This window comes from Dromaius novaehollandiae, chromosome 29, assembly GCF_036370855.1.
Source record: "Dromaius novaehollandiae isolate bDroNov1 chromosome 29, bDroNov1.hap1, whole genome shotgun sequence".
In the NCBI taxonomy this organism is placed as follows: Eukaryota; Metazoa; Chordata; class Aves; order Casuariiformes; family Dromaiidae; genus Dromaius; species Dromaius novaehollandiae.
In genome coordinates, this window is record NC_088126.1 from 909,094 (window position 1) to 934,561 (window position 25,468).

General features: G+C 49.9%; 4 protein-coding genes across 5 annotated transcripts in view; 1 reads left to right on the forward strand and 3 right to left on the reverse strand.

Annotated features, from left to right (window-relative positions):
- Positions 1-1,539: 1,539 nt before the first annotated feature.
- LOC112994013 (loricrin-like) lies at positions 1,540-3,401 on the reverse strand. The gene is made up of 2 exons (XM_064499042.1): positions 3,291-3,401; positions 1,540-2,408 (listed from the first exon to the last, which is right to left on the reverse strand). The coding sequence occupies exons 1-2, from the start codon at positions 3,312-3,314 to the stop codon at positions 1,770-1,772; spliced, it is 663 nt and encodes a 220-aa protein (XP_064355112.1). The 5' UTR covers positions 3,315-3,401; the 3' UTR covers positions 1,540-1,769.
- Positions 3,402-4,823: 1,422 nt separating this feature from the next.
- Positions 4,824-25,468, forward strand: part of LOC112994024 (uncharacterized) — a 44,638-nt gene continuing 23,993 nt past the window's right edge. The window contains exons 1-2 of the mRNA XM_064498802.1: positions 4,824-5,062; positions 21,096-21,216. The gene's annotated coding sequence lies outside the window, so the exon portion shown is untranslated. The remainder of the gene's footprint in view (positions 5,063-21,095; positions 21,217-25,468) is intronic.
- On the reverse strand, positions 6,397-8,938 carry LOC135323916 (loricrin-like). Its single transcript, XM_064499041.1, has 2 exons — positions 8,878-8,938; positions 6,397-8,313 (listed from the first exon to the last, which is right to left on the reverse strand). The coding sequence occupies exon 2, from the start codon at positions 8,296-8,298 to the stop codon at positions 6,652-6,654; it is 1,647 nt and encodes a 548-aa protein (XP_064355111.1). The 5' UTR covers positions 8,299-8,313; positions 8,878-8,938; the 3' UTR covers positions 6,397-6,651.
- LOC112994023 (loricrin-like) lies at positions 10,729-18,009 on the reverse strand. Of its 2 annotated transcripts, XM_064499040.1 has the most exons (3): positions 17,695-17,811; positions 15,852-16,332; positions 10,729-15,710 (listed from the first exon to the last, which is right to left on the reverse strand). In XM_064499040.1, exon 3 carries the CDS (start codon positions 12,765-12,767, stop codon positions 10,998-11,000), a length of 1,770 nt encoding a protein of 589 aa, XP_064355110.1. In that variant the 5' UTR covers positions 12,768-15,710; positions 15,852-16,332; positions 17,695-17,811; the 3' UTR covers positions 10,729-10,997. The 2 variants fall into 2 exon arrangements, with proteins under 2 accessions (XP_064355110.1, XP_064355109.1); XM_064499039.1 differs by lacking the exons at positions 15,852-16,332; positions 17,695-17,811 and adding an exon at positions 17,847-18,009 and having other exon boundaries at positions 10,729-12,782.

A 25,468-nucleotide genomic window follows, 5' to 3' on the forward strand; every position in this document is an offset into this window, starting at 1 on the left:
ACACGCCTGCACGCCCGCTCTGCTCTGACGTGCTCTTTGCACGCCCCCAGGCCCACGGCTTCAGCACGGCAGTGCAATGCTCAAGCGCTGGATTTTCGCCTCTTTACTGTCTCTATTATATTACCTATCTTGGTTAATATCTAAGCTTGTGGAGTCATCCTTGACACAATGCTCAAAGAAATGGCCAGGTGGGACAGTGAATAACAAGTATGGAGTTTAAAACATTTCAATTTTCCTTTCCTTTTTCAGTGAAACTTAGGGATGATTTTTCATCAGTTAGTTGAATAATCAGAATTTTTTGAATATCCCTCTGATCAGTTTTCTTGAAGTCTCCTGAAAGTTGTTTGAGCTTTCTGAATTCTTCACTACCTTTGCTACTACCAGACAAAATAGGGAAGATAATAGAAAAGATATATAAAGTTGCAGACTCTAGAAAAATAAATAGATGCAAATGAATGATAAGTCTGTCTAATTTTAGAATGGAATTTAAAATGTCCAGTGACAAAATCTTATGTAACATTTCCAGCACCAGAGCCCTCTGGTTTTACACTTTACAGAGTGAAAGATAGCTGTTGAGGCACCGAACACAGGGCCAGAGTTCAGCAGCAGATTTTGGTTTTGTAGATGGTTGTACTTTACAAACATCAGGGAGAAGTTTTATGGATTTTTATGGAACTGAAAGGGTCAAAGTTCTCACAGGTTAGTGAAAGCAGCAATGGTAAAAATTTTTTTACGATGGAATTTTATGCTCTTTTCTCTCTCTTTTAAAATGACACAGACATATATGACCGTCTCACTGGGTGTTTTTTCCCCCATTACCAATATTTGGATGAGTCTAAAAAAACACAGAGTACAGTCCTGAAACCCTAAGAGTTTGGCAAATACCAAGTCACAACAAGCACTTGACATTCAAGCCTCCCTGGCACTGTCCCACGAGCACACAGCACAGAGGAACCATAGGATCAACGTCTTCTTCCTTCTGCCTAATTTAGGACCCAATTTTATCAAAAAATGTCATGAGGCAGGTTACTCCAAAGAAGAAAATGAGTTCATTCATGTTGCCTCATGCCACTGGTGCAAGCAAAGGTTTACGTGTTCTGGCTTACAACATCGCCTGCAATCCCTTTGGGACAGGAGCCTGGTATGTAATTGTTCCCAGGTAAACAACCTTGCATTCCCAAGGTCACTGCGTAAATAATAATCAGTCGGAAATCACCGGGGAGTTGTGCCTATCTGCTTAACTTAGCTCGCAGAGTCTGGCCTGTGTATCGAGGCAAAGACTCTGGAGAGGGCAGAACATTTCAATTTCACTGCGAGAGATATGAGGGAAGCTCTGACTAGCTGCAAAATTCAATAGCTTCTCTTGCTATTGATAACTATGCATTTTAATTGTACTAAAATATATATTAGAATGTGTATCATACATGTTGAAAGATAAGTCCTTGGTAGCCAATTGTGAAGTAGACTCCTTGGGTATCTATCAAAGATCCACTCGTATCTTGAACAAAGAAGCCAGGATTAAAGAAATCATACAGGTACTGAAGTTCCAACAGACAGTAAGGTTTTATTTCCCATGCCATGTGCAAAAGGAGATGGAGGGAGCAACCTCTTCCCAGCACCAAAGCGAGCAGAGCTCACAGCGGCATTGCAAGCGCAGCCCGGCACGGGGAATGCAAAGCTCCTGAACGATAATGACAAGGCTGGAGAAAAGCTGTGATGTGGCACACCCAGGGCACTTCTGCCTGAGCACAAGCGAGCTTCTGGGTCGGTCACTTCTGGCTGGCGGGCCAGTGGCAATCCTGCTTGGTGTGATGGGACTTGATGTCAGGAATGACCACGGGGCATTTCTGCTGCACGGAGTGGGAGGACCCACTGCCTCCAGAGCTCATCTCTGGGCCACGACAGTACCCTGATCCACTGCTGCCCCCAGCTGTTATTATAGACTTGTCTCTTGATGATGCATCACCCCAGTAGCTGGAGCCTCCTGTCCTGTTGTAGCCCAATCTCCCACTGTAGCAGCTGGATCCTCCACCACCCCCTGAGCTGACAATATTGCCTGAGTCCTCAATGCTGTATCTTGGCCCTCCCCCTGCGTCCAGCACAGACCCCCTTGCAGTGCCCCATGCAGATGCCTCCCCCCTGTCCCCGCTGGCTATTACAACAGATCCGCCACCGCCGCATCTGTATCCCCCTCCAACGCTGCAGGTGGAAGACGCCGCCATGGAGTGGGAGGGCGAAATTCCCCCGCTGTAGACGACCGAGCCATCCCCACCACAGAAGAAGGAGCCGTGTCCCCGGAGGCTTGGCACACCCCCACTGCTGCCGTAGCCTCCTCCATGATGCGATGAGATCTCATGGCTGTAGCCTCTGTTCCGGCGAGGACACCTCCCTCTTAGCCAGCGGAATATCTGGAAGAGGAAAATGTTCTCACAGCTCACAGGTACAGAAGACACTGCCATGTTTTGTTCCATTCTTGTACCACAGCAGGAGCGGAGACTGCAATCAGTGTGCTCACAAAGGCTTTACCAGGACCTGAGGGAATCCCAGTTTGAGAACCAGGGCACTGCCCAGCTGTTCTTCAACTACAGCAATATTACTGACTGCTGCTGGGATAGTTTTTCTGTTTTTCTGTACATCTCTAGAGTGCAGTTCTGGAGAATCAAAATCTGAATACATTCTTTCCTGTTAACATATCTAATAACTGCTATGGTTCTCCCTGCTCATCATCTTGGCTGTAGCTGCAGAGCTGCAAAAATAGCAAGGATTATCCCTGTTTATGTTTCTGAACTGCTGCAAAAGCAGTGGAACAAAATTTCTGTGTAAGACAATGTTACTGGCTGTATGATTGCTGTCATTGCATAGCATCCCCAAAGATCTTTTAGATAAGTTAATCAGCACAGCCATGAGAGATATGTAATCATTACAAAGTATAGTACAGGCTTGTTATTGAATAATATGGAAAACGTGTCCAGGACTTTGCAAGCATCTTGCTCAAATCTGCAAAGAAAATGCAACCACCATGTGTTGGTTCCACTACAGACTCATCCGGGTTTGTGGCCTCCTAAAGCATGTGGTCCCTAGCACTGCGACCTGCCTTTCCCTTGCTTCCTAGCCATCTGAGCGTAATGAAGCCTGCACTGCATCATAGCAAGAAACCATACAGATCCCGAGAACTTCGCTATGGGTACTCAGGCAGCGCGGGTACTGCTTTAGACCCCATGCCAAGATCTAAGAATGAAGTTATCGCCTATGACTAATAAATAATAAAGCCTCAGAAAAAGCAGACTTACCTTCCTCAGCCACTGGAAACACATTTAGAAGACTGAGTGAATGAGGAGGTTTAATACACAGGAACTTTTATATGGTGCCTAGCATATATGGGAAGTGAGACACACTAAGGAATGGCAATGATTTATTTACTATACTCTGATTTAAATGCTTGCTTTGACTCATGACTTCTGATCGATATCTTTGCACTGCTTTTTGCATTGCATGGAGCTGTAATTGCTACTTCTGCTTAATGATCCTATTCCTGTGCTCTTGTTCTGAGCTACAGGGGACCACTCTGGCCTGCAGAGCAGCTGCTACGCTGGCGGCCAGGGCTGCTTGCGAGAGGCTGAAGAACATGGTGGGAACATGGGCGCAGGGAAATGCCAAGCAAGAGGATTAGCGAGTGCGAGGCAGAGAGTGGCTGTGACTGGGTCCTGCTCTGGGAAGCGGCAGGAAGCGGAGCGAGGCTGTGGTTCAGCAGCGTGGCAACGCTTGTGGCCAGGGGCATCGCTGCAGGGTGGCGTTCTCGGTGGGTATCCGCGAAAGGGAAAGGCAGAAGCTCAGAGAGCACCAAGAGGCAGATGTGGGGGAACCTACTAGACGACCACAGGCTGGTTACAGCACATTGATCCCACCAGTATCTCACTGGTGGCTCTGGTGGGAAATTTTCTGATGAAGACATTTGAATCCAAAACAGAGGGCTGTCAAAAGCAAACTGCCTGGCTTGAGTGTTTTGTGAGGGATGTTGCCTGCACACATGTGCTACAGATGCTCTGAGAACGCTAGGGACCCCTGGAGAGAATCATGGAGGTGAAATCCACTCATGGCTGGATTACTCTGCTAAAGAAGGGACAATCGTTTTTGTTAGCCATATGCCATCCTTCTGCATTTTCCTATGCTATGTCCTTCCTCTGACTTGGAAAGACCATCCAGTACCAGGGAGACTTGTTTGGATGGCTGCTATGGGAGAAAGCACTGTGGCCATGCTGCTAACACTACCTGAGAAGATATGTGCCCCTCAGCCTGGGACATTGCAGCTCAGCTCCACAGCACGGCTCTTGCTGGCCAGACTAGGGCTAGTGGTGCTGCTACTGCCCTTGATATGTTGTTTCGAGGCAGATTACAAGAGCTTGGGCAAGGAGAGATAAAGTCCTGAAGGCCTGATTTGGTATTGAGTTGCCTCAGGGCAACCTCGCTGCTGGCTTTATTTCCTTCTGCCTGGCCCAGGGCTGGTTTGGCTGGCCCAGTGTGGGAGATTCGACTTCTGGAAAGAGCTGCTCTGAGGTTCTCAAAGGCAGGGGGGAAGCGAGAGGGTAGGGATGTGAATGACACCATCTCTATCGGCCATAAACAGCAGGGTTTTGGGTGCGGGCGGGTTCAGCAGTGCCCTGTGGGAGAAGGTGCGAGGTGCCCTGTGTCAGTCCCAACCGGTCCCACTTGGTTCCAGCCGGTTCTGTAACGGCTGAAAGCAGCGCCAAAACTGCGACCAATCAGAGGCGCGCATGGTGCCCCTGAGCGCCAAAACATCAACCAATCAGAGGTGCATGTGGTGCCGCTGCTCTGGGGCATGCGCGAGGGGTCACGTGCCTGCGCACGTGGAAAGGCGGAAGGAGGCGCGGTGAGGGGGGCGCAGGAGCTACCGCGGGGGCCGCGCCGGGGCAGGGGCCACCCCCGGGGGACCGGACCCGACCCGACCCGACCCGCGACGGGGCAGGGACACCCCCGGGGGACCGCGAGCCGTGGGGGACACACGCCGGAGCGGGGACACCGCGAGGGGCCCGCGCCGGAGCAGGTACAGCCCCTGAGGGGACTCCGCTTAGTTGTTTATGTCTTGTCTCTCAGTGCCCGCAAAGGTACCTGAACGCTTATGTTACCTGGCAGTAGCTTCAGGGGAAATCCCCCGAGCCGAGACCGCTTTGCCGGCGACGGTAACGTGGGGAGGAGGCGGGGAGCAGCGGGCGGGGCCGGGGCCGCGCGGAGGGTGCCGCTTGGCCGCGCTGCGGCGGCGGCAACGGGCCGCTAACGGCGGCGTCGGTGAGGGCGGGGCGGGGGGGCTGAAGCGGCCCCGCGGCGGTTGGGTGGCGAAGGACTGCGCGGGGGCAGTTTCTGTAAGCTCAAAGCGAGCAGAAACGCAGGACACCTACGACTGCTGCCCCGGGGAGGTGCCCCTGCAGTGACGGTGCTGGGAAACCGGAGCTGTTGGGATACAGCTGATGGGAGCACTGCTGTGTGGAGTTTGGGGTCTCTGCCGCTTGTAAACACTGCCCTGGGCAAGGGAGGAGGGCGCTGGGATCAGCTCGTGGAGGGATATGTGGAGCCATGGCCTGATCCAGCAAATATGATATGCTGTGGGCGGGCCGGGAAGAAGCAGATGATGGTCCGGCAGTTGCTTGGACTGCTGCAGTGTGCTTACAGGCAAGGGGGGCGGACTCCGAAAAGGTTGTGATTGCTGATGCTGTGGTCTGATGCCTAGACACAGTTACTAACCCCTTCTGCTATCACTTGATAAGCCGATGGATGCCCTTGTGATCAGGGAGTGACCTGTATGTACTGTACTGAAGGGGCATGCTGGAAGACAGGTGTGAGATTAGATTAAATAAAGTGAATTAAATTAAAAGAAATTCCCTGAGTCACGATTATTTTGCCAATGACAACACTGCATTACCAGCCACTCTGAGCACGAATAACTGCTAGCATGGGTCAGCACCACTCCCTGTACTTCAGGACTGAGCCTAGCTGGGCTTGCTTGCATCTCCCAGCAGCACTGCACCATTCCCCAGACATTGTTCGTGGGTGCTGCTTCCTTAGGAGACTTTGAGCCAAGAGCTGAGATAGCTGCACCGGGAAAGCTCTGTGCAAAAGTGCCAAAGGGAAGCTGGGAGCTGTGGGTGCTTGCTGTCTTTAGGCTGTGCTTTTAGTCTCTGCACATGAGCTGAGCTTAGAGTGAAAAGCATGGTGCAAACTTTCTGGGACTGAAAGGTGTCTTTAGAGCCACATTTATGGCAATTCACTGTTCAGCCCACCATCTTCTGTATGAAGTGATTAAGAATGAAATGTCTCATCAGATTTCTAGTTTTCACAATCATGAGACGCTGCTCAAGAATAAAGGAGCAAAACAAGGCTTCCTTAGGATATTATTGTATTTACTAGATCTTGCATATACTCTTGGAAAAATCAGCAGAGCCTGATCAAAGGCATCATAAAACATCATAGAGCACTGGCATGATGAATTCACAGCACAGTGATGCAGCATCAAGAGAAGAGGACATGCTGGGAGGAAACAGCAAACTTGGAAGAGAGCACCAGATGTAGAGAGAAAACTGTGACTTGTCTGTCGCACGGAGGGCTGTTCTTGCTGAGCACCGGGGCCATCTGTGGCCATCACTTCTGGTAGCTGGGGGGCCAGTAGCAGGCCTGCTTGGTTTGATGGGATTCAATATTGGGAATGATGGTGGGGCATTTCTGCTGCATGGACTGGGAGGACCCTCCGCTGCCTCCTCCGGAGCTGATGATTGTGTGGCCTGAGGAACCTCCACTGCCACTACTGAATCCCCCACTGCAGCATCCAGATGATCCCCCACTACCTCCACCTCCTATTATGATCTTGCCTCCTGAAGACCCACCACTGGATCCCCCACTGCAGCATCCGGATGAGCCACCTCCTCCACCTCCGGAGCTGACAATGATCTTCTGGCCTGATCCCCCGCTGCCACCACCGTAGCCTCCTCCCAGGCCATAGCCTGAGGATCCTCCACTGCAGCATCCGGATGATCCCCCACTGCTCCCCCCTCCTGCTATTATGATCTTGCCTCCTGAGGAGCCAGTGCTGCTTCCTCCTCCCAAGTCATAGCCTGAGGATCCCCCACTGCAGCATCCGGATGATCCCCCACTGCTCCCCCCTCCTGCTATTATGATCTTGCCTCCTGAGGAGCCACTGCTGCTTCCTCCTCCCAAGTCATAGCCTGAGGATCCTCCACTGCAGCATCCGGATGAGCCACCTCCTCCACCTCCAGAGCTGACAATGATCTTCTGGCCTGATCCCCCGCTGCCACCACCGTAGCCTCCTCCCAGGCCGTATCCTGAGGATCCTCCACTGCAGGACCCAGATGATCCCCCACTGCTCCCCCCTCCTGCTATTATGATCTTGCCTCCTGAGGAGCCACTGCTGCTTCCTCCTCCCAAGTCATAGCCTGAGGATCCCCCACTGCAGCATCCGGATGAGCCTCCACCTCCGGAGCTGACAATGATCTTCTGGCCTGATCCCCCGCTGCCACCACCGTAGCCTCCTCCCAGGCCATAGCCTGAGGATCCTCCACTGCAGGACCCAGATGATCCCCCACTGCTCCCCCCTCCTGCTATTATGATCTTGCCTCCTGAAGAGCCAGTGCTGCTTCCTCCTCCCAAGTCATAGCCTGAGGATCCTCCACTGCAGCATCCGGATGAGCCACCTCCTCCACCTCCGGAGCTGACAATGATCTTCTGACCTGATCCCCCGCTGCCACCACCGTAGCCTCCTCCCAGGCCATAGCCTGAGGATCCTCCACTGCAGCATCCGGATGATCCCCCACTGCTCCCCCCTCCTGCTATTATGATCTTGCCTCCTGAAGAGCCACTGCTGCTTCCTCCTCCCAAGTCATAGCCTGAGGATCCCCCACTGCAGCATCCGGATGAGCCGCCACCTCCACCTCCGGAGCTGACAATGATCTTCTGACCGGAGCCTGTGCTGCCCCCGCCGGATCCCCCCCCACTGCAGCATCCGGATGACCCTCCACTGCCACCCCCAGACGAGATGATAATGGAGCCCCCGCTGGATCCTCCTGCCGTGCCGTAGCCTGAGGATCCCCGTATCTGCTGGCATGAGGCTATGCCCCCGCCATAGCTGCTGGAGCCTCCGCTCGCGCAGCAAGAGGAGCCCAGTGCCTGGTAGCTGGAGGAGCTGCCGCCATGGCAGGACGAGCCCCCGCTGTGGCATCCCCCGGACTGGGAGGATGTTTCGTGGCAGCCTCTGGAGTTCTGTCGGGAGCACATCTTTGAGCACCAAGCCTGCAAGAAAGAGTGCTGTCAGGATGGAGCACCAAGGAGACAGTGCTGTGCCTTTGAAGTAAACTAATAATTCAGTTGTACCCAGCAAATATCGCCCCTTCTGCCCTATTCTCTGTTGCCCTAGAGGAAGGGCAGCTTCATAAAGTCCCTTGGGAGGAAAGTTCTGCCCTGGAAAACACGCAGCAACTGGTTTTCAGATGGAATGATTATAGCAAAACTGCATGCAGGAGGACTGAGAGTACTCCCAGAGATTTGCACATGTGCTCTGATGTGCACAGAGCAGCCAGTCTAAAAGCCTTAGTTCCAGTGTAGACCATTCTTGATTTACAGCCTGCTAAGCCTCACAGCAGCCAAGAGCTCAACTACGTCTATGCACCCCGGGAATAGCATGGACAACTCCCACCTGAAAGGAAGGCAGTCCCCCAGGCACCCCTAACTGGCAGACCACATCCTGCCCGAAGTAGAACTCGCATGATTCCCTTGCTTAAAGCATGCTCCAAGACTGCTGGATGGAGTGACTTCTCTGAATTGTGGTAGAAAAAATTTCTGTGTGAATGAGCTTACCTTGAGTGCAAATCGAAACGTGTGCTAGGCTCGGAGGCAGGTGAATGAGGAGCCTTAGGATACAGGAGCTTTTATATTGTATGGATTGTTCCCTTAAGGGAAATGAGACACTCTAAGGAATGCTAATACAGTTATTTACTGCATCTGGCTCTAGCTGTCTCCTTTGACTCACTTGTAGCAGATAGGCGATATGAAGGAGACGTGCCAATTACCTTCTGCATTATAATCACTAATTTTACTTAATGATTCATTTCCGGGAGTCTGGCTCTGAAATGTTGGGGGCAGAGGCTCCTGGGGTCCACTTTGGGGATCCAGAACCCCTTCCTGCTTAGCTGCAGCTTCTCAGATACTCAGTGGAGAGTGGATGCTGAGGGATGAGTGCTGGAGAGAGTTAGTGCTAGAGAGCAATGGAAAGCCAAGGGTAAAGGATGGGCTGGAGCAGGATCTGGGAGTATTTGGGGGAAACGGGGATTCTTCAAGGACTGGTGAGCTGGACAGGGAAGAGGAGTACATTCAGCCTGCTGGAAACAGGCAACCATGTGCTGAACGTGGCAGACGTACCACTTCTGATGGGGCAGTGTACCTCTTCGGAGACACTGCTGGGCTGTCTCTGCTGCACACCCGAGCCCAGACCCCTTTCAAGAATCTGTGTGAGGAAGGCAGAGATTTGGGGGCCACTTCCCCCCATACCCTCTCAGGAGTGGGAAGGTTGACACTGCTTCTGGATTGAGCAGGAAGGTCTGTGCTCAATTCCAGCATTCCTAGGAATGCTGGATCATTGGGTTGTGGTGAGGAATGTCTTGACCTCTGTTTGCAGAGGTGCATTTGAAGGCCATCAAGACTCTACCATCGAACCATGGAATGCTAAACATTTCTTCAGCCTCAGGTGTTTTTGCGAGGGTGCTGTTTCTCTGGCCAGCCCACCCATACCTGAAGCTGGGGAGGCTTCTGGGTATTTTGCTGTGAAATATGCCTTGCTGGAGACCAACAGTGTGCCAGCAGAGGAACTGCAGTGCTGTCTTCTGTGTTTTGCAGCAGTTCCATCCTGTCACCATGTCACACGTGCTTCAAGGGTGACAACAGCATCCACCCCCACAGGAGACAGAGCAGAGGAAGGCATAATTGGGGGATTCTAGCTGAGAGGATTAATGACGGCAGCAACAAGCTGCCCAGCCCTGTCACGATGAACATAATTTAGGGCATGCACACAACTTCAGTGGTATGGGGACAGGACTATCTGAACCAGCATTGCTTCCAGGAATGTGGGTGCGGGGTGTATCACTTATCTTGCTTTGGACTCCCTCCAGCGGCCCTAGTTCCACTTCAGTCACCAAAAGGAAATATAAGGTCTCATAGGAATTCTGGCTCTCACCTGTGAAGTGTGGGTGCTGGGATTAAGCTGTTGCCATGTTCAGTAACGCTCCCTGTGAACTTAACCTGTAGTGACTCGCACATAGGGACACCCAGGATTTGCAGCTCATCTGGACCCAGGGTGTGGGGGAAGGCCACCGAGCAAAGCATGGCCTTTCGGCAGGGATGGCAGGAGTTCCTCCTGCAAGTGTTGTGCAGGCACCAAGGCTCTGCATACTTAAGGCCACACACAGAGATTGGAAGCGCCAAACTCATGACACATGCGCACAGAAAGGGAAACTGAGGAGGAACTGTTTCCTGTGTTAAAACTGCAGCCTTGGTGGACGTTTTCGGAAAAAAGGGTGCAGACCTGTTTATACCCATTTTTTCTAGCACTGGTGGATAAAGATGATTGCTTAGCTGCATATATTTTGTATGATTATTTACTTCTTGAAAGCAAACATGGAAGTGATGCGGGATAAAGCAAGCAGGCAAAAGCAGTACTTTCTGTACGCAGTAAGTTTTATTTCCGTTCACATTGATGGATAGGTAAAGCAGCAAAGCCTGATCAAAGACATCATAAACCCAGCACCAGGGCACAACACTGTTTATCCAGGGCTTCACAGCACAGTGATGCAGCATCAAGAGAAGAGGACATGCTGGGAGGAAACAGCAAACTTGGAAGAGAGCACCAGATGTAGAGAGAAAACGGTGACTTGTCTGTCGCACGGAGGGCTGTTCTTGCTGAGCGCCGGGGCCATCTGTGGCCATCACTTCTGGTAGCTGGGGGGCCAGTAGCAGGCCTGCTTGGTTTGATGGGATTCAATATTGGGAATGATGGTGGGGCATTTCTGCTGCATGGACTGGGAGGACCCTCCGCTGCCTCCTCCGGAGCTGATGATTGTGTGGCCTGAGGAACCTCCACTGCCACTACTGAATCCCCCACTGCAGCATCCAGATGATCCCCCACTACCTCCACCTCCTATTATGATCTTGCCTCCTGAAGACCCACCACTGGATCCCCCACTGCAGCATCCGGATGAGCCACCTCCTCCACCTCCGGAGCTGACAATGATCTTCTGGCCTGATCCCCCGCTGCCACCACCGTAGCCTCCTCCCAGGCCATAGCCTGAGGATCCTCCACTGCAGCATCCGGATGATCCCCCACTGCTCCCCTCTCCTGCTATTATGATCTTGCCTCCTGAGGAGCCAGTGCTGCTTCCTCCTCCCAAGTCATAGCCTGAGGATCCTCCACTGCAGCATCCGGATGAGCCACCTCCTCCACCTCCGGAGCTGACAATGATCTTCTGACCTGATCCCCCGCTGCCACCACCGTAGCCTCCTCCCAGGCCATAGCCTGAGGATCCTCCACTGCAGGACCCAGATGATCCCCCACTGCTCCCCCCTCCTGCTATTATGATCTTGCCTCCTGAAGAGCCACTGCTGCTTCCTCCTCCCAAGTCATAGCCTGAGGATCCTCCACTGCAGCATCCGGATGAGCCACCTCCTCCACCTCCGGAGCTGACAATGATCTTCTGACCTGATCCCCCGCTGCCACCACCGTAGCCTCCTCCCAGGCCGTATCCTGAGGATCCTCCACTGCAGGACCCAGATGATCCCCCACTGCTCCCCCCTCCTGCTATTATGATCTTGCCTCCTGAGGAGCCACTGCTGCTTCCTCCTCCCAAGTCATAGCCTGAGGATCCCCCACTGCAGCATCCGGATGAGCCACCTCCTCCACCTCCGGAGCTGACAATGATCTTCTGACCTGATCCCCCGCTGCCACCACCGTAGCCTCCTCCCAGGCCGTATCCTGAGGATCCTCCACTGCAGGACCCAGATGATCCCCCACTGCTCCCCCCTCCTGCTATTATGATCTTGCCTCCTGAGGAGCCACTGCTGCTTCCTCCTCCCAAGTCATAGCCTGAGGATCCTCCACTGCAGCATCCGGATGAGCCACCTCCTCCACCTCCAGAGCTGACAATGATCTTCTGGCCTGATCCCCCGCTGCCACCACCGTAGCCTCCTCCCAGGCCATAGCCTGAGGATCCTCCACTGCAGCATCCGGATGATCCCCCACTGCTCCCCCCTCCTGCTATTATGATCTTGCCTCCTGAAGAGCCACTGCTGCTTCCTCCTCCCAAGTCATAGCCTGAGGATCCCCCACTGCAGCATCCGGATGAGCCGCCACCTCCACCTCCGGAGCTGACAATGATCTTCTGACCGGAGCCTGTGCTGCCCCCGCCGGATCCCCCCCCACTGCAGCATCCGGATGACCCTCCACTGCCACCCCCAGACGAGATGATAATGGAGCCCCCGCTGGATCCTCCTGCCGTGCCGTAGCCTGAGGATCCCCGTATCTGCTGGCATGAGGCTATGCCCCCGCCATAGCTGCTGGAGCCTCCGCTCGCGCAGCAAGAGGAGCCCAGTGCCTGGTAGCTGGAGGAGCTGCCGCCATGGCAGGACGAGCCCCCGCTGTGGCATCCCCCGGACTGGGAGGATGTTTCGTGGCAGCCTCTGGAGTTCTGTCGGGAGCACATCTTTGAGCACCAAGCCTGCAAGAAAGAGTGCTGTCAGGATGGAGCACCAAGGAAATACTGCTAAGCCTGTTTTATGTTGTGAAAATGGTACCCAAGTAAAGCCACTGCTATCACAGTAATTTCCCCCATCCAGAGGGACCCTCTTACAACCAAATAACAGTGAAAGGACATCCTCTACACTCACTGAGCTTTCTTTCTTCTAAATTGTGTGTGCTCCATGGATCACAGCAGCATATAAAAGCCTTGCACTCGCAAGAGATTGCTCAAGATAATCAACTTGTCATTTAATGTCTTTATAGAGATCCAGATGGAACAGTTATGGAATAATGATGAAACACATTGCTTCCAAAAGCACAGGTTGTTTTTTGTTTTTGCTTCTGCTGACATCGTCAGGAGATGTAAATTCATCAAAACAACCTTCCTGCCTTTCAGGTCGTCACCCATCAGGCTTACTCTACCAAGGCATTTCTGTTTTCCAAACATAAATATAGAAGGAGAAGAATCTCTCCCTTCAGAAGAAATGGACTTACCCTTCTCAACTCTGACAACGCGTGCAGTGGACCAAAGCTGAGTGAATGATGCACTGTGAGACCCAGCAACTTTTATATGGTTTCTAGCTTTCCCATACGGGAAATGAGGCATCCAAAGGAATGGTGATAGGCTTATTTACTAACCAAACCCAGCTCAGTCTGCCCACTTGTCCTGACTCATCAAATCGGACCACTTCTCTCCTGTATCATTTCCTAGACTACCTGCAGTTTGATTGCAGATGTCACTTGTGAGCTCTTCTCCTGCAGTTCAGAGTGAAGGCAGGGCTGCGAGACTCTAGCTAGCACCCTGCACTCAAGCTGGGAGATGCTGGCTGGGGTAGTGGCTGACAGCAGAAGCACCACATGAAGCTCCCTTTACCTGCTAATAGACATGGGTCATCCCTGTCTCTGCTCAGCCAGTTCCTAAACATTTATCGTCCGCCTTGCGTGGAACAGTTCAGGCAGAAAAGGTTTATTTTCTTTTCCCTACTTATTGCCAGAAAATACCACATCAAAGAAATAGCTTCCCGTAGACAAGCTCCCTCTGAAGACTCTTAGCTGGAGCAGTGTTTTACTCCTGTGCAAATGATGAGATCCTTAGTTACTCCAGGCTTAGTGTCTCAGCTCTTGGGAGGTGCTTTCTAAAGTCCTGTCCCAGCTGCTTGATGCACTGGGGGGTTCAGAACTGGAGCAAGGGTTGGATAGACCCCCCTCATTTCTCTTTCCCAGCTACTTGGGTAGAGTGTGCATAAGGGGCAAGTACCCTCTCTGCCTTTGTGCAGCCGTGAGCACCAAGAGTTCATGCAGTGGGCACATGCAAGGGACTCAGCCTCACAGGTATAATCGTATGTTGTAATCTTTTGTACTAGAGTGTAAGAGTTTTTGCATCTTTCCTCTCCTAATCCATTTAAATAACTACCTTGGTCATTATATGATGCTTAGATGAGATAGAAATTGGTTCTGTCCTTAAAGAGAGACTGTTTGCAATATTTAACTTTGTGGTATCTTACCTAATGGGCAAAAGTCAAGACTGTTAGTAGCAACTGACATTAAAAAAGGAGACACAACTATGGAGTGAATCTGGCTTGATGTCCTTTGCATCTGTTCTACCTGTGGGTTTCCATTGCAGTTGTGCTCTGGAACTTTATTACAACAGCATCAGCTCAGAAGAAAAGAGGAATAATGCAAAATATGAGGTATAAAACAAAATCCAACTACTTGGACACTGAAGCTCTCTAGAATTGCAAGTTTTATTGTCTCATGCAAACACTAGGAAACTGAGGCAGAAAACAGAAACATGCAACAACCCTGGTGTCAGACTGCAGGTTAATAATACATGCCACCAGAGGCTCTGGATCAGCAGGGCCATTGAAGAGAAAAAGTCCAAATAAGAGGAGAAAGGAATCATGCAAATATTCTTAAATTTAGTAGGGAAAGAAATCAGTGAGGCATGTTTGCATCTTGGGCTTTCTTGATCAGAGTCCTTTCTGCAGCAGCTACTTGTGTTTATGCTGTGGTGGCCAGGAGACGGGCTGGGTCTGCTGATACACGGATGAATCGCCAGAGCTGGATGAACCACCTCCACTGCTGTATCCTCCAAAGGAGGATGATCCTTGACCCTGGTGGCCTGAACCACCCCCTCCAATGCAGATTGGGCCCTGGCTTTGCTGGCCTGAACCACCGCCGCCTCCTATGCTACCACCTCCAATGCAGATGGGTCCCTGGCCCTGGTGGCCTGAACCACCACTACCTCCACCTCCACTACCTCCTCCTATGCTACCACCTCCAATGCAGATGGGTCCCTGGCCCTGGTGGCCTGAACCACCTCCACCACCTCCTCCAATGCAGATGGGCCCTTGTCCCTGGTGGCTTGAGGAGCTGCTGCCTCCTCCTCCGCCACCCCCTCCAATGCAGATGGGTCCCTGGCTTTGCTGGCCTGAACCACCGCCACCACCTCCACCACCTCCTATGCTGCCACCTCCTATGCAGATGGGTCCCTGGCCCTGGTGACCTGACCCACCTCCACCACCTCCTTCTATGCTACTGCCTCCAATGCAGATGGGTCCCTGGCCCTGGTGGCCTGAGCCACCTCCTCCACCACCACCTCCAATGCAGATGGGTCCCTGGCTTTGCTGGCCTGAACCACCACCTCCACCACCACCTCCAATGCAGATGGGTCCCTGGCTTTGCTGGCCTGAACCGCTGCCACCTCCTATGCAGATGGGTCCCTGGCCCTGGTGACCTGACCCACCTCCACCATCTCCTCCTATGCTACCACCTCCAATGCAGATGGGTCCCTGGCCCTGGTGGCCTGAACCACCACCACCACCACCTCCACTACCTCCTCCTATGCTACCACCTCCAATGCAGATGGGTCCCTGGCCCTGGTGGCCTGAACCACCTCCACCACCTCCTCCTCCTCCTCCTCCTCCTCCAATGCAGATGGGTCCCTGGCCCTGGTGGCCTGAACCACCACCACCACCTCCTCCTCCTCCTCCTCCTCCTCCTCCTCCTCCTCCTCCTCCTCCTCCTCCTCCTCCTCCTATGCTACCACCTCCAATGCAGATGGGCCCCTGGTCCTGGTGGCCTGAACCACCACCTCCTCCTCCAGCACAGATGGGCCCTTGGCCCTGGTGGCTTGAACCACCTCCTCCACCACCTCCCCCGATGCAGATGGGCCCTTGGCCCTGGTGGCCTGAACCACCTCCACCACCACCTCCTCCTCCACTGCTGCTGATGTATCCTTGGCTCTGGTGGCCTGATCCTCCTCCTCCTCCAAAGGAGGGGGATGATATGTGGGTCTGGTAGATAGCACCACCACTGCTGCTTCCTCCTCCGCTGTGGCAGGATGATCCTTGGATCTGGTAGCCTAGAGATCCTCCTTCCCCGCTACTATGGCAAGATCCTCCTCCGCCACCCCTATGGCAAGATCCTCCTCTGCCGCCACTGCCATGGCATCCACCGGACTGCTCCGAGATCCCTTGGCCATCGCCCTTCTGCTGATGGGAGCCCATCGTCACAGGGTTTGGGGAGCCCTCCAAGAGAAAGAAAAGCAGGTTTTATAGCAAACTCAGGGGGAGGAAAGTATGTGTTACTTTGTCCCCTGTCTCTTTCCAAAAGCAGGCTGATACATGAAAATGTCTTCTCTCCTTTTTCTGTCTTCCATCCATCTCTGATAGCTAATGTAAAAGGGTATTCTCAGCTTCAGGAATATCTAGCTCCAAAACAGTTACCTGGAACAGCCTGGGAAGTTTTCATCTCATTCCACAGCCCTTGGTCTGCTGTTCTATGGGGCTAGCCTCATCTGTCCATACATAACTGGTCCTTTTCCTAGGACAGGTGTAACCATAATCATTCCTTAATCATTCTTTCTTGTAGCAAGTTGCCAGAATGGCATACCACTGGAAGAGGTACACAAGGCCGTGGTACACCAGAATTACCCATATCCAAATGTGGGTTTGGAATTCCAAAAGGATTGCAATGCTCAGGGATAGGTATTGATATTCCATATCATACAAGAAAAAGTAAGAACACTAGTCATCCTTTGCATAACAATAACTTCATTGCACTTTAAATCCTTCATCCTCAATTTCAAAAGGGCACAGTGACTGTTTTTATTTCTTCCTAAAAAATAGAAGAAAGGGGAACAGCCAATGGAAAAGAAAGCAGCGACAGAAGAACAAGCTGCACAAAACTTCACATCAGCAAAATTCTCTAGTTCACCATTGCAAGGGCTCAGTGGGTACCTGTGTCCAAGGTTGAGACCTGCGAAGATGCTGTGGAATTTGAGCACATCTGTGGCATTTAACCCCTGCTACAGCCTGCATCCTTTTGTGCTAGCGGTAGTAATTTACATTCCCCTGGCAAGCGACAACTCTACTAATGAAAAGGGTGTTCAGGTCAGCAGTCTGAGGTCTCCAAATATGCCAGAGGAGAAGCTGGTTCCCCCAAGGAAAAAGGTGATCTAAAGAGTACCCTTTTAAATTTAGATGAAAGGCTGAAAAATAGGAATAAAATTCCATTCTGTATTTCAGTTCTTTCATTTCCCACTCTCTGCTAGGTACCTGCAAAAACACTTTTTTTTTTCCTGTCCCTTTTATGATTTATATTCCAGAAATGCTTAGGATTTGCCTGTTTAGAGCAGTGCCACGTGGTGTTGAACCCAGACATATGCAGGTAAACAAAGGGGCTCCAAAGACCATGTTTTCTATGTCCCAGCTCTCCCTCTTTTCCATATGATTAAGTAATCCCACATACCGAATCATTAGGAAGAAGTCTGACTGTAAAAGAGGAACAATTTTTGGACTACAAGACCCAAAGCCATATTTAATGTCCAGTTTAGCATTTCTGGGCTAATCAGTGAGGTTAATTTTCATCAGTAGCATGAAATGCCTTACCGTGTCCCACAGCAGGAACCAGTGGAAAGAAGTCAAATCGAGCAAGAAAACCTGGTGTGTGAGAACTTTTATATAGTATCTAGTCCTCCTCTTGGAAAGAAACAGTGATTGACTTATTTACCAGCCAAACCCAACCAGAGCTACCCACTTACTTGGCATAATCTCAGGCTCGTCATTTCTGATGGATATCTTTCTGCCATCACCTCTTTTGTTTTCAGCTATATTAAAGTTATTGGATAGCTCCGCCTACTCCAAGTAGAGTGAAGAAATGGTGAAAAGCAGACATGCTCATGAATTTTCAAAAAAACCCAAGAGATTTACTTTCACATCTCCCATACAGAGGGGCCCAACATTCCAGAAATAAGAAATGTGAGAGGAAAAACAGGAATTACAGGCTTTGTAGACATAAATAATTTATCTCATGTTTTAAAAAATGTTTCTGAACACTCAGATGTGGCTCTGGCATGTTATTATTTTGTGTTGTAACTGGCAGATTGGTAGGAGTGTATTACGTGTTTCTAATGACACCCACATTATTGCCAGGGGCTGTAGGGACACAAAGCAGCAATAAATCTCTGGTCCGATGAGTTTAAGCTCCTCAAAAGACAACACATGCCTGTAGAGCCAGAGACTGAAGTGTTGCAAATCTGGGAGGCTCCAGATAATTTACATACTTGGAGGATTTGACCCACAGAGAAATAGAGGAAAAAAACAAACAGCCAAAGAAGCAGTAAGTTGGTCTTAGACTTGCAGTAGTGTAAGAGCCCCTGGGTTAGGACTGTGATTATTTCTTTTGCCGTACTGACCCACAGAGACCTCAGCACAAGAGCTGTGCTGCCAGCTGCCCTCCCTGCTGATGGTTATGGTAGCACGCTGGAAGTGCTGCAAGAGCATGGCTGCCACATCCTGTCATTTCTCGGGAGCTGTGCAGGAGCTAGAATAACTGTGCTTGCCTTCAGGGTGGTGAATCGTTATAACTGTATTTGTACTTTACAATGTTTTTTGCGTAGACAGTGCCTAACATAGCCAAAGGGTGTTATTGAGACATGGCCCACTTGCACAGTTTTAGCCTTAAAAAGAAGAAAAGCTATTCCATTTTTTATGTTCACTGATGCTTACTTATATACATAATGGCAGAATGAGATGCTCAGATGCTCTGGGCCTTGACTGTGTTGTCATAGGCAGGTTGAGCACAATGGAAAAGCTTTGAAACAAGGCAGGAGAGTATCAGGAGTTTTTTATGTCCAGTGGGCAGATAAGTATGCAACAGGCTCTCTTTGAATTTCTCAGGACTGCATGAGAATAAGAAAAGACCCTCTTGCTGAGAGAAGATCATTGTTAGGACTGCCTTGAGTGAATTTAGCATTTCAGAGAATTTGCAGGTTGCATACAGACCAAGGTATTTTGCGGCATTTAGTCTTGGGTGAGAACATAAAAGGAGTTGTAGCACCTCATCCCCTAACTGTAAGGACTGTAGGGGAATTCACACTGGTAATACCGTACGCTCATTCTTTTCATGCCTTTGTGCTGCCAAACTGGAATTATTACAAACAGCAGCAGCAAGTTCCTCCAATAAAACCCTCCACCTCTAGGCAAGCTTTTAAGTACCAGTGCCTGGAAGGATCTTTCAACTCAGTTACAGCTGACTATAGTGACTGTAGCTTTCTTTATTATTTCAGAGCCACACTTTGTGATGGAGAGGCAAAGGCTCTGTCATCCATAGCCTCTGCTAACTTCCCTCCCGCAGGATGTAACCTTGCCCAAGAATTGAGGATGAAGTATGTAAGGCTGAGGCAAAATATCCCCCTATAATTGTTGATTCTTATAAAAGGCCTGTCCAAAACCCAGTTCATTGCTGCTGATCAAGAGGAACCCAAAAAACACAGAGAGTACCCTCAATAACTGCTGTCCCTTGTTGTGTGTCACTCACAAGTGATCCTACAAAGCCTGCCCAAACACATCTACCTGTTTGTGGATCAGTAGGCAAGTGGGTAGAGTCAAATAAAGTTAAAATAAAAATCATCTCCTATTCCCATCCACTCTTTCACTCAGTTTTGGTCCAGTAATTCCTGCAGTACAACTACTATGCTTACACCCAGAAACAGCCAGCTGAGACCACATAATTCGTAGTGTGATGGGGAGACAGTCGCAGATAATGTCACAGCCCCTCTAGTGTGCTTGGACTGGGGAGAAAAGTAGGGCATGAAAGATAGATGTCAACGGATTTACTGTTTGTCTGAAAACCAAATTAAAGGCTGTGGTTGCAGCATATACTTAGCATATCTAGAACAGCTTGTTTACCTGTGCTAAGATCAAGGACAGTCAGTATGCAGTAGCAAGGGGTTCAGCATGTTCTAGCATGTAAAGGGTGAGTCCTAGGATTTTGGGTCCATGTTCTGATGAACTGGGCATAACAAAGACTGTTTTGGTCACCCTAAATAATGCTGTTAGCTTGTCTGGGTAGGTGAAAGCAGCTCAGAGGTGCTATCACATGCTGCCAGTTTGTTAAAGCAATTATTGTAAGCAGTAAAACAGTAATAGTCGTGAATTGTTAAGAGACAGTAAGAAAATGAGATTTTGCCACTATATTCCTGCATTTCAACAGCAAAGTTAAATCCTGAGAACAGATGGCTGAAATGAGCTCTACATTTAGCCTGCATCCTGCCTGAGCTGTCTCAGGTCTTTCATCTATTAGTTACAAAAGTGTTTTGCTTCCAAACAGTTGCTTCTTCCTACTACTGAAGTATCCCAGTGGCTAAGGACAGTTAAGGTCCCTTCACCCAGGCCTATGAGAGTTCCAGTACCAAAGACTGGAAATAATACAAAGCAGAATTATGTACCCATTTTATGCATAACGGAGAGCAATTTGGGAAAGTCTCAGACCTGGGATTTAAACAGGGATTCAGACTCTTAGCCTGGTCCCCGAATAAAGCCCTCCTTAGTGAAAGAAACAATCACATTGCAAAGACAGTGACTCCCCAGCTTTCAGATCTCAGTGCACTCTTTTCTTTAGAGATTTAATGTAAGAGCCCAAAGAACAGTGTGCATTGAGTATTTTTGTTCAGTAAGACCTCACTACGAAGCAGAGTTTGTAGCTACCAAAGGTGTATCAGGAGGGTGGAGTATAATTAGCACAGAGGCGTACGTGTTCTCATGATGCATACCTCCTGTTTATGTCTGCTGTGTGGGTTAGGAAAAAGGCATGATCCTTACATCCATCCTGATTGTAGGAAAGGGCCACGTTTCTGTCAGATGACAGGTAGCAGACAGGCACCACTCCTCAATTCTGCTGGATGCCTGTGTGCCCAAGGCACACTGTAGATATAGCCCAGTTTCTGAGGCCCTCAGATTTTTTTGGTATTTAATTCTCTTACTCTAATTGTGTTTTTTGCACATTGCAGGGTCGTGAGAAAGGAGGATGTGGAGGCAGGAGCAGTGTGGCTGGTGGGATGCTGGAGACTTGCCTTCTGTTCCTCAGTGTAAATCATCTCTTCCCTAAGACCTCAGTTTCTCCTTCAGTAGGTAAATATAATAAAGCATCTAATATAATGGTTTAACGCACAAAACACTTGCGATGTCCAGCCTCCCCATATGCCGTACAGCAAGGCACTGTGGGGTTTATAGGCAGCCTTGTGCCATCAGGATGGGCACAGAGCTTGGCACACACTGTCCGGCTCTCAGGGCTATGTGAGCATGACAGCGTAGACAGAGCCACCAGCTCCTGGAGGCTCAGACCTCCTCTGTGTTTCCGTCAGGCTCCCTGAGCCTTTCAGTGCTGGACTGACGGAGTTCAGTGGTCCTCAAGAAGAGAAGGGCAGTGATTCGCAGAGAATCTTTAGGATGGGTTTATGTCTTTGTCAGCTCATGGTCTCCAGTCATTAAAGCAACACTTCCTTGCTCCCCCCCTGACAGACAGATGTGCCCTTGCTGCCAGACAGCTGGGTGATGAAAGACACTGGTATTACAGATACCCAGACAGTGGGTGCCAGCATGTGTCACTGATGGCTGACAGTTCTCTGTGGCCAGGATAAATGCTACACATTGCTCGAGGCAGCAGCCTCTGCTCTGGGCAGCTGGTGCATTCAGCACCCTAGTCCTGAGGAGGTGGATCCACCTCTGCTGAACAGAAACCGCTTTTCTCCTTCCTGTAGTGTTGTTTCCTTTTCATGCCTATTTCCTCACTTCTCATCTGTTAAGACAGGGCACAGCCTGCCTTTACTGACTTAATCCTTCGTGTTAGCTGGGTGCAGGAACAGGAAGGGAAGGATTATTTGTAATCTGGAAATGTTTCTGCCTCCAGCTCTCAGATTCTGCTTCTATTTTGGGGATCGAAGCTTTCAAGCCTCTACTATCCTCAGTGCCAGCTCTTCTCCCAAGTCCATCTGCTGAGAAGTTTCCCTTGTCCCCTTATTACTCTGCGTAACCATCCATGGTCACAGCTAGGTCTCTTTTTGCGAGTATATCTCCTAATGAAAATGCATGGCTTGCTTTGCGTCTTTCGCCTGAGGAACATGGACACAGTGGTAATGAGGCTTGTGTTCTCCAACCAGGGCGACTTTCCCCAACGCTTAACATATAATGGCTTTGGTGGTTCAACAGTCATTTCCCAGCCATTGGTTCCTTTCCTGGTTTCACTTTTATCTGGTCACTGCAGTTTACCACTTACATTAAAGCCATGGACACACCCTGTTTTCGATTTTCTTTCCCCCCATCCTGGTTCCTCATTCTTCCAAAGCTCAGTGGGAAATTATCGGTGCTACGTTGGGAATTTGGTAGATGTGAAATAGGAAGACTCGGGCCTGCCCTACCAGTAACAGCTACACCTTCCCAACACCAAAGTTTTGTGACGGCTTAAAGCAAAGCTCACGCTAATACAACTTTGTCCAGCTTTAAATCACAGCATTTCACAGAAGCTTCTTCAGTGAAAGCAAATCAAAAAAAGAGATCAAAATGTTTCTGACTGCTGTCTGTAAAAATTGACAGAGTTTGGTGTTGTGCCTGCTTGGATACTATACTGTGCCTGGAATCCGCTGGATACCAAGTAGCTGATCCCCTTAAATGTTTTCTGTTTCTCTGGATAATATATCAAAGTACTGTACTTTGCTTCATACCTGTGTCAAACTTAAATCACAGGACAAATGTTTTACGAAACAAAATAGAGAAAATATTTTTTCAGTTATTTCATTTTTTCAAACAGTGTTTGCTGAATGTGATAAAAATTTGCAGTGTTTGTAGATAGAAATGTTTATTTTTAAAAACCGAAACTTCTAATGTATCTGAAAAAGTGCAGCAACGTTTAGAAAAAAATGGTGCATGAGACTTTATTGTTTGCTTTGGCATATCTCAAGACAGACCCCAATCTAGAGAGAAGTCTTACTAGGTAAGATAACAGATGGATAAAGCAAAAAGGAGGATACGTCAAGATTGAGCAACAACCCTTCTATATTTGATATGCAGATCTCTCATCACGCCCACAGTCTCATCACTGAGAAGTTTTGTAATTGTGGCAGAGGTTGGAGCATGAAGGGGAACATGACAGAAGGCGCTGCGGTGCCCTGGCATGGTGCAGCGGCGTGATGCCCACCGATACCATTGCTGCCCTGCGGTGCTGAGCCGCCGTTGTGGCTGCGAGCCCCGGCCCTTCCTCTCACCAGTTCTGGTACCATCAGGTGCAGGGTGAGACGAACCCAGGCATGAGCTTTACGGTGGAGAGCAGTGAGGAGAACAGTGGTGCATCCTGAATGAGAGGATGAGTATCGTGTTACAGAAAACATCTGTTTTCAAAAACCTCGTGCTCTGCTTGCGTGTGCGCGGTACCTAGCAGAGCCAGAGCATTAAATAATCCAAACTCCACAATGACGAGACATTACCTTTATTTTTTGTATGTCAATCTTTGGACCATATGGTTTAGTTCCAGTCAAATGACCCCATTATTGATGCCATAGGTATTGGGCTGTTCACATGTTAAAAGATGACCAGAAAGACGGAGCCCCAAGAAAATAGCTGCCTTATTAGGCAGGGGAGGAAGGACCCTTTCTTTCTGTTTACAGATGGGGAAGTGAGATAGAGGCATGAATGACAGCCTGCACACCCCAGGGAGCCCTGTGCTGGAGCTGAACCCACAAATGCCATCTCCTGAGCTACTGGCAAGATCAACTTCCTGCCCCATGACAAGGGAAAACGTGGTTTGCCAGATGATTATGGGACAGTTGGGCTGGAGGTGACTAATTCATCCGGTTCAGGGCTGCGGCTCAGAGAGATTCATGTTTTTGAAACATGACATGTGACAGGACAGTTGTGGGAAGTGTCCAGCACTTACCAGCTCTCCAGCCCACTGGCGTTGGATGCTCACTTTGCACAAGCACTTTCTTTTTAAGCCCTTTGGCTTTAATGGGGCTATTTCTGGTTTGTAACAGTGTGAGAAGAGCCAGGTTCTTCATGTGTTCACAGGTTATTTACGCAGCAGGCTTTCCTCACAAAAGATAAATCTATTGTTTCCCAGTGAGCCCAGGCAGGCAGTTCTTGTCCTCATTAACTAAATATTTTGAACGTCTTTTGAAAGAGAACAGTATCAACTGTAAAGGGGACGAGAAACCCAAGTGTTTGTGTCCTGTTGCACTATCTGCTGTGCTAATGTTGGGGGTGTTTTGTTCCCCACATGAGGAGTTTTGCAGAGCCCGAACTTAGCACCCCATGGGCTTGGGTTCAGGAGGAAGCGAGGTGGTGTTTAGGTGGTGGCCACTGTGCCAGCTGTGACCTTGACAGATTGTTCCCCAACAGAACCTCTTCAGCAGTGGGCGTTTTTTCTGACTGTCTCTTCCCGAGCGGGGAATAGGAACATTTCTGAGATGCCAGGAGGGTTTGCATGAAGAACATGCCGTATGTCACCCAGGCATCAGCAGCACTCAGAGAATGCATCGTTGCCAAACTCATTTTACTGTCCGGTGTGGATCCATGGTGACAATGACTATGCATAGGACAAAGCCTTGGGAAGGCAGTCAGAGCTGCTTATCATCTGACAAGTCTAACTACATAGCTTCCTATTTTTATGATCCACCCAGCTGTTTAGTGGGTCATCTGCTCGGTTCTACCTGTGACACTGATGACGCTTCCTTCCCATATTAAAGTGGCTTGCACCAGCCCATTAAAATTACAGTCATCAAATGGAAAGTCTTAATTGCTCCATTCATTATCATCAGTGGTCATATCCGACAGTTAATTTATTTTCTTGGGAACTCCCCAGCAGCTTCATGTGGGAGCTTTTAGACTGGGATCCAGATTAGCTGGTTTGATAGTAAGATGGGGGCAGTCGGAGTGAGGAGTGCCACCAACCCAGGGGAATGTTTCCAAGGACCCCAGTTCAGGACACCATTTGAGCATTCGTTGAACATGAAGCTACCCTGAATTAGGGCACAGCCATCATCAGAATTAACACTGATTTTAAGTTGACAACTTTGGAGCAGGGGAGGGGAGCATAATGGCTCTGAGGCATGCGGATTTTTAAAGGAATATGGAAGATTTCCCCTTCACCAGTAGGTGATTCTTAGTTACTACATCAGGATGGCAGTAGGGGACAGCAAAACTGTGAGATGTTTTATAGGACAGAATAATCCCACTGTGCAAGAGATGCACGCAGAAGGTCTCCCTTGAACTCAGACCTCAAGGCGAGAGCCCTTCACATGTTTTTCCTTCCTTGATTACACGGCACAGCTGTATGGCAACGCAGGCTGAGCCTCGCCACTCTTCTCACAATCTAATCCTATTTGCACTACCC

Coding starts and splice junctions, on each gene's coding strand:
- LOC112994023 (XM_064499039.1), bottom strand. CDS start 17,894: ATGGCAGAAAGATATCCATCAGAAATGACGAGCCTGAGATTATGCCAA. Junction 12,783..17,846: donor CGAGCCTGAGATTATGCCAA/GTAAGTGGGTAG, acceptor TCTTTCTTGCAG/GCTTGGTGCTCAAAGATGTG.
- LOC112994013 (XM_064499042.1), bottom strand. CDS start 3,314: ATGTGTTTCCAGTGGCTGAGGAAG. Junction 2,409..3,290: donor GTTTCCAGTGGCTGAGGAAG/GTAAGTCTGCTT, acceptor TTCCTCTTCCAG/ATATTCCGCTGGCTAAGAGG.
- LOC135323916 (XM_064499041.1), bottom strand. CDS start 8,298: ATGTGCTCCCGACAGAACTCCAGAGGCTGCCACGAAACATCCTCCCAG.